The following is a 7553-nucleotide window of genomic DNA, read 5'->3' as shown; positions in this document are numbered from 1 at the left end:
CAATATTACCTTTAGATATTTGTTAGTACTACTTTATTATTCTTAATTCAATTATGTTTGTAAAGTATCTTACTTGAAATGTTATATTAGATGCAGGTGTTAGTTACTTATCTAGGCACTGGTACTATTGCTTTATTTCTCATACACTTTATATTTATTATTGGATTTTTTTCTAATTAAAATTTTGAGAACTTGCAGAGCAATTTCCTATGATATTAATAAAGCTCTATCTCTCTATTTCACAAGCAGCCTTTTCAATTTCAAAGTCGACTTTATTGTCTATCTTCCTGTTTGTGTGTACAGATTTAGAGATCGAAATACCGTTTCCCACAATCCCGAATATAAAAATATGTATGCAAATATGTTCATATATACACAGAATCATAGACACATTTTTACATCTGCACATATTTAGACCTACATAAAAACACAAAAATCAATATATACAAAATAACAGTCACTTCAATATTTGAGAATGTACATTAGTGCAAAATTGTACACAGAATGTGCAGCTTGTCCATAGAATGTGCATTATTGCCAGATTGTCCATAGCAGCGTAAAAAGTGTCTGGTGCTGGATTTGGGTTTTGAGAATGTGGATGTAATTTAACCGTTATATAAGATACTGTTTGTATCCATGATAATGCAAGTTCCCCCTATGATAACTAAAGGGACATCTTTGGAGGAGGTCACTGTTATCACCACCAGGGGGCGGTACAGAAAGAATTCAGGGACTTTTGTTCTGAAATCCGGAAGCTGTCGGGCGACGTTTTCCGCCAGAGAACGACGTACTGATTTATCAGAAGAACGAAAAGGCGGAAAACAACACGACAACTGGACATAAAAAGACTAAGTGAAGTAAGAATATATCGTTCATTTCCAGAGACGCAAACAAAAGCAAAGTGTTGCTGTTTTAGGGACAAATAATGAGCATTTCAGCTAACCAGATGTAGCTAAAGTAGGATTAGCTGACTAGCTAACTTTAGCTCACCCAAACACACATGGCCTTAAAACTGATGCGTTCGTTGGAGTTTTTTTATTTTGAATTTATAAATAATATTGTTGTTTAAAAAAGTAATCTTAATGACTACTTTAGCTGTAAGGTTTACTTGATTTTGATTTACTGAAGTTTTGTCCTGCCCTTGTCAGTGTTAGCTGCTCTTGTGTATTAGCTACAGGTACAACTCAAGTTCTAAGTTTTAAGTGAAAGTCTGCAGACACTTAACTTCAAAGAGCCAGTGAACTTAACATGAATAGAATATATCCTGCGTTTGTGATGATGTTTTTATATGCTGTTGTCCAGAAGCAGTCTGTGAGACCGTGAGACAGCACACATACAAACATTGAGAAAATCTCATCAGTGATGTGTCTTTCTGCTAGAAATTAGATATTGTTCAAGTCATCAATAAGTTGATCGACAGAAAAATAGAACATTGTATTAATTCAATCCATCTGTCATCTATAAAAGCTTATGTGTTGATGATAACAGCATCTTAGATGTGATTATTATGGGCTTTCCTTATAATCAAATGGAAGACATCATCTCTGGCTTTATGTTGTTTCCACCTGCTAATCCAATGTGTCATCGTGTAATTCATCGAGAAAGGTATCTCTTCTGCATAGAAGGCCGATTGGTGTCAGAGCAACACATCTGCAATCAATTGTAAAACCATTTTGTAATATATTATATTATTCAGAGACTGTCGAGATATTTAAAAGTGATGATCACTGTAGCTTTTCTGCTATCTAAAATACACACTATATGTATAGTTTAATGTATTGCTATAAGTGCTGTCTGACTCTTGTGTTCATCAACAGAATAGTTCTGCTTATCACATATAAGTTGATCTGTGATGTCTGTTTCAGTACCTATTCTCCAAAGTTATTCATGTGCATGCATATATTTTCAGGTATGGACTCTCCAAGCAGAAGTCCCAGTCCCATTCCTGAGATGAAGGAACCAAGTGGTGAGTAAAACCTGCTTTCGTTATTTTAGGTTGTTGTAGGAACAGCAGCATTGCTAGCAGTTGTAGCAATTGTAGATGTAGTATCATCTGATAACGCTGCTCTCTCCCTCTCTGTCTTCACGACCTTCAGAAGATGAGGCCAGTCCTGCAGCAGAAAAGCCCAAACAGGAGGGTCCTATAGAGAAAAGCCCAGAACCCCAGACGAAGCCGTCCCGTGAAGCCAGTCCTGCAGCCCGGTCCCGCTCCGGGAGCCCGGCCTCTGGGGGTCCTGCCTCTGGGGGTCCTGCCCCTGGGGGTCCTGCCTCCAGCAGCTCAGACGACAGCACCAGCAGTGATGATGAGGAAGAACATCAAGGGGCACTGCGAAGGCTCAGGAGTAGTGTGGCACAGATCAAGGTAAGCATGATCAATTTAAAAATGCAAAAAGTTATAATGTATTTACAGTTTATCCTTATCATTCATCAAGGGAGCAACATCATTGTTTCCTTTAATCCTTATTGAATAATGAAGGTTAAACATGAAGCAGAAATGTGAAGTGTTCTTCTGGTCCGTTTACTTGAATCTTAAGTTGTATAAAGTGCACAGGCTAAAATGTAAACGCAATTCCCAGTTGTTAAACAATTATTTTCAAAATCAAAGTGACATTCCTTTTCAAATGAAGAGATCAAAAGAAATACCGCTGACAGTCTTTGTTTTTTTGTTGTCCAGAGGTCCAAATCCAAATCTAGGTCCAGAGACAGATCCATATCCAGAGACCGAGACAGATCCAGATCGGGAGAGGGGGAGAGATCGGGAGAGGGAGACAGATCCAGGTCCAAATCCAGGGACAGGTCAAGGTCCAGAGGACGAGAGCGGTCCAGGTCAAGAGACAGAGACCGCGGGCGCTACGACAGAGGACGCCACGATCGGTAACCAACGCTGCTTCTTATTGGCTTGCCATCATTTTAGTTGGTGACTTTCTATTAGTTTAAAAGAAGGTCCTCGATAGCTTAAAGACCGGGTCATAGAACACATTGCACATTAAAGACAACATAAGAATCAGATTGCAGCCTCTTATGTATTGTACCTAATTTATTGAATACCAAAAAATAGATCTCATCCCCTCTCTTTCTTTTGATCGAATTCAACGTTTGGTACACCTAAAAAACAAAAACACAACCACAACAAATGTTAAAAGCTTTCTTTTTTTTTTTTGTCTCTTCCCCCAGCGATCGCTACGATGTTCGCCGAGACGACAGGGACGCGCGTTTTGACCGGCGACCTAACCGAGATGCAGAGTGGGAGCAGAGGAGGCGAGGGCGCTCCGGATCCCCGTCAGCTGACAGGGAGCCAGGGACCGCAGAGGAGCCGCCAGTCAAGAAGAAGAAGGAGGAGATCGACCCGATCCTGACGAGGACGGGTGGAGCTTACATCCCCCCCGCCAAGCTGCGCATGATGCAGCAGCAAATCACAGACAAGACCAGGTAAGAGTGTTTTGATGTATTTATAGCAGCTAAGATTAGAACACAGTCTTTAAGACTTGGTTCCTCAACTCATTCAGATCGTTTCCTACTCGTATATCAGTTTGTAGATTGATATTCACATTTGTTCTTATGAAGACCAGAAACGTGCTGCAGATAACCGCTATATAAATAACCATTAGCTACTTTGTCTTATAGTCGAAGTTGGATGGGAAGAAGGTTGAACGTTGTGCATTTAAGGGAGTTTTCAAATCTGATTAGCTCCGTTAGTAAATGAAATTGCAATAGCTTGTTTGAATTCAGCCCAGGGCCTTTTGTTGCGTGTTATCTTCTCTCTGTTCCCGTTTTCTGCCTTTCCTTTCGCTTTGTCTCCCTATCAACAGAAAGCACACGATATGAAACAATTCCACGTCTCAGGGGCTGTGGTTCCAACTATTTGTATTTATACCACTCTATAACCTGTGTGTCACTAATGCCCTTTTCCTGTGCAGCCTGGCCTATCAGAGGATGAGCTGGGAGGCCCTGAAGAAGTCCATCAACGGCCTGATCAACAAAGTCAACGTGGCGAACATCGTCTTCATCATCCAGGAGCTGCTGCAGGAGAACATCGTCAGGGGGAGGTGAAGAATTACACACACACACACACAGACAACTTCATATTACTAAAGTCATATCACAGACAGATTGAGTGAAACCAATATGGGGTAGTGAGGGGCTAAAAAGCTTCTGCCTGACTGCCCGCTGTAACTGTCCCCCCGTCTGCCTCTCAGGGGTCTGCTGGCTCGCTCCATGCTGCAGGCTCAGGCGGCGTCTCCCATCTTTACTCACGTTTACTCCGCTGTCATCTCCATCATCAACTCCAAGTTCCCTCAGATTGGAGAGCTGATCCTCAAACGTCTCATCCTGTCCTTCAGGAGGAGCTACCGCCGCAACATCAAGGTACCTGTCCTGTGTCTCTCGCTGAGTCTCTCTTTGTATTTGTTTGATGTTGAAACATTGAAAAACAGAACATGACAGGACAGTCAGTAGAATTAAAAGACGTGCCGGATAGAGGTGGTTAAGAATGGTTTTGTTTTTACAAATGCCAGGATTCCATTTCTGTCGTAATGTAAAAGCCTCATTTCATGCAATATGTTGTTTTTCAGTTTCTAATTAGGCAAGCCTTTTAGATAGATAGAACGGGAGGGATGAAACCCCTCTTTAATGGTCACACATGCAGAGCACACAGCACACACAGTGACATGTGTTCTCTGCTTTTAACCCATCCTAGTACCAGGAGTCTTACTAGACTCCTGGGAGCAGTGGGCAGCTATCGTAAAGCGCCCGGGGAGTGAGGGGGGGAAGGGGGGTGTCCGGTGCCGTGCTCAAGGGCACCACGGCAGGGCAGGAGGTGAACTGGGACCTCTCCAAGTTGCAGTCCACACTCCATAATTTAGGCCTGGTCGGGGACTTGAACCGGTGACCCTACAGCTCCCGGTCCAAGCCCCGACTGACTGAGCCACGTTTGGTACATTTTGTATGAAATAACAAGCTTTGCTAGACAAATGTGAGGTATTTATAAACATACACATCTTAAAATACTGTTCAAACACACTTTAGATTGAGGATTTTCTCCTTTTATGGACATTAAATGTGAATAATATTTCGTATCATAAATATTGGCTTCTTTGTCTTTGTTAAGCAATTGTATGAGGATTACCGATGTATTCAAATCAGTGTGTCTTTTGTTTTCCAGCAACAGTGCCTTACAGCCTCCAAGTTTGTGGCTCATCTCATCAACCAGAACGTGGTAGGTCCTGCCGTCGGACGTCAACATTCGCAAAAGAGAACAAGTGTTCATGTTCAGCTCTAATGGAGTGTGTTCACGTCTCTCCCTCAGGCTCATGAGGTGTTGTGTCTGGAGATGCTCACTCTGCTGCTGGAGCGTCCGACTGACGACAGCGTGGAGGTCGCCATCGCCTTCCTGAAGGAGTGTGGCCTCAAACTGACCGAGGTGTCCCCGCGAGGAATCAACGGTAAATACTCCAGACAAGACATTCTTCTTTTTTTTATCAATTGACTTTTCTCAAATGTAGACATTTTCGTTATCCTGCAGTTTACAAATAAAGCTTTTAAATGTCACTATATTCAATTTTTATTTGATCCAATTTGCCATTTTCTTCAAATCATCAATTGTTAATTTCTGAAATCCTCTTTCCCTTTAAAATAATTTTAAGGGAAGTACAAACATTTTCCAATTATAATTTTTTTTTAAAGTACTGTTCCTCTTTGGTTTGAATTCTGTTGTTAAACCTTATGATTAGTGGTCCCCTTATTTTATAGCCCCCCCCTGTATGATTGGGTTTGAAACTGTCTTTTAAAATATTGCATCGTGTTAAATAAAATATAATATTTGTGATAATTGGAACCACGTGTCCTGCTCCTCAGTATTGGACAAGACACAGACTGCTTTCTCAAAGGCTCTCCAAATTCAAAAAGTTCCCAAGTGTCAGCACAATGAATCGAAAATGCCTACATCTCTCTTTTCAGCCATATTTGAGCGTCTCAGGAACGTCCTCCACGAGTCGGCCATTGATAAGAGGGTCCAGTACATGATCGAGGTAATGTTTGCCATCAGGAAGGACGGTTTCAAAGACCACCCGGTGATCCCAGAGGGTCTGGACCTGGTGGACGAGGGGGACCAGTTCACCCACATGCTGCCCCTGGACGACGAGTACAGCATCGACGACATCCTCAGTAAGCCGGAGGGAGGGAGGGAACCGGCTCTAAAGCTCTCTTCAGAAATGATAATGTGTTATATATGTAGATCTAACATCTGCCGTGTGTTCACTCAGATGTGTTTAAGATGGACCCAGACTTCCTGGAGAACGAGGAGAAATACAAAACCATCAAAAGAGGTGAGAGTTTGTAAAAATATTGAACAGTCCAATCAGCTGTCACCTATTCCACAGTTTAACCAATCAGCTTCCACCCCCTGACAGAGATCCTGGATGAGGGCAGCAGCGACTCAGGGGAAGACGGAGACGCCAGCGGCGACGATGAAGACGACGAAGAAGAGAACGCAGAGCCAACAGAAGGTGAGGCACAACTGCTGAAAAGGCCATTTTCTCTCAAGTTAAAGGATAATTATGTTTATTCTACTTTAAAGCTGAAGGAGTTTAGTCAAGTATATAACAAGTCCCGGATAGTATGAACCGGATTCTAACACAACATTAAAGAAGCCCTCTCTCTGTCTCTCCCTCACAGAGGAGAAGATCATCATCTACGATCAGACAGAAATCAACCTGGTTGCTTTCAGAAGAACCATCTACCTCGCTATCCAATCCAGGTACACACACACACACACACACACACACACACACACACACACACACACACACACACACACACACACACACACACATACACAGACTCAGTTGTCTCTCAGGGTGTTGGCAGTTATTTACAGCTCCATCTATATTTGATGGACTTGGACTAATATTTAAAGCTGTGTTAAAAGATCTGTGTGTGTTTTTGTTAGGGTATGTGTGTTCACAGCCTAGTTACCATGGTTTCAGTGTACAGGAGCTCACAGATTTGGAGAACAAGAAGAAACACAGAAACAGATTTGAGAAAATGACACACTTGAACTCAATGATGTATATTAACCGATAAATGTATTAATGGAATGATTGTTTCTGTAGTTTGGACTTTGAGGAGTGCGCTCACAAACTGATCAAGATGGACTTTCCTGACAGCCAGACGGTGAGTACACACACACACACACACACACACACACACGTGCACACACGTGCACACACAATTGGCAGAATTATAAATCAGTGACGCAAACCAACACAGGAATCAGGATAAATGTGAAAACTTGTATCTTTCTCTGTTACCACAATAAACAAGTCATAGGTTTCGGCTGTCTTTAAGAAAAAATGCTAAAATCACAACGGATGAAAGTCAAATGTAGAGATTAAACATCTAGCCAGATAATTAATGGCAAGAAATCAAGCGGTCAATTTCAGTTTCTGAAATGGGGGGATTTATTGCCTCTCTCACTGCTAACCAGCAGGTGGCGCTGACGAACCACTCCACTATTGTGTGTGTGTGTGTGTGTGTGTGTGTGTGTGTGTGTGTGT

The 7553-nt window shown here is 42.1% G+C and overlaps 1 protein-coding gene across 1 annotated transcript; it reads left to right on the top strand.

The window, feature by feature from the left end:
* Nucleotides 1-770: 770 nt before the first annotated feature.
* cwc22 (CWC22 spliceosome associated protein homolog) lies at nucleotides 771-7170 on the top strand (the record flags this gene model as incomplete). Its single annotated transcript, XM_010791105.1, has 14 exons — nucleotides 771-857; nucleotides 1910-1966; nucleotides 2097-2362; nucleotides 2675-2874; nucleotides 3175-3429; nucleotides 3918-4046; nucleotides 4197-4365; nucleotides 5162-5215; nucleotides 5306-5441; nucleotides 5956-6162; nucleotides 6261-6323; nucleotides 6408-6503; nucleotides 6673-6754; nucleotides 7110-7170. Coding segments are annotated over exons 2-14 (1773 nt in total), but the record flags the coding sequence as incomplete, so codon positions are not given.
* Between the last annotated feature and the right edge of the window lie 383 nt (nucleotides 7171-7553).

This window comes from Notothenia coriiceps, unplaced genomic scaffold (genome assembly GCF_000735185.1).
Source record: "Notothenia coriiceps isolate Sejong01 unplaced genomic scaffold, NC01 NC01_scaffold00035195, whole genome shotgun sequence".
NCBI lineage: Eukaryota > Metazoa > Chordata > Actinopteri > Perciformes > Nototheniidae > Notothenia > Notothenia coriiceps.
Note: the sequence above shows the minus strand (reverse complement) of the source record. Positions and strands in the feature narration are given on the sequence as shown.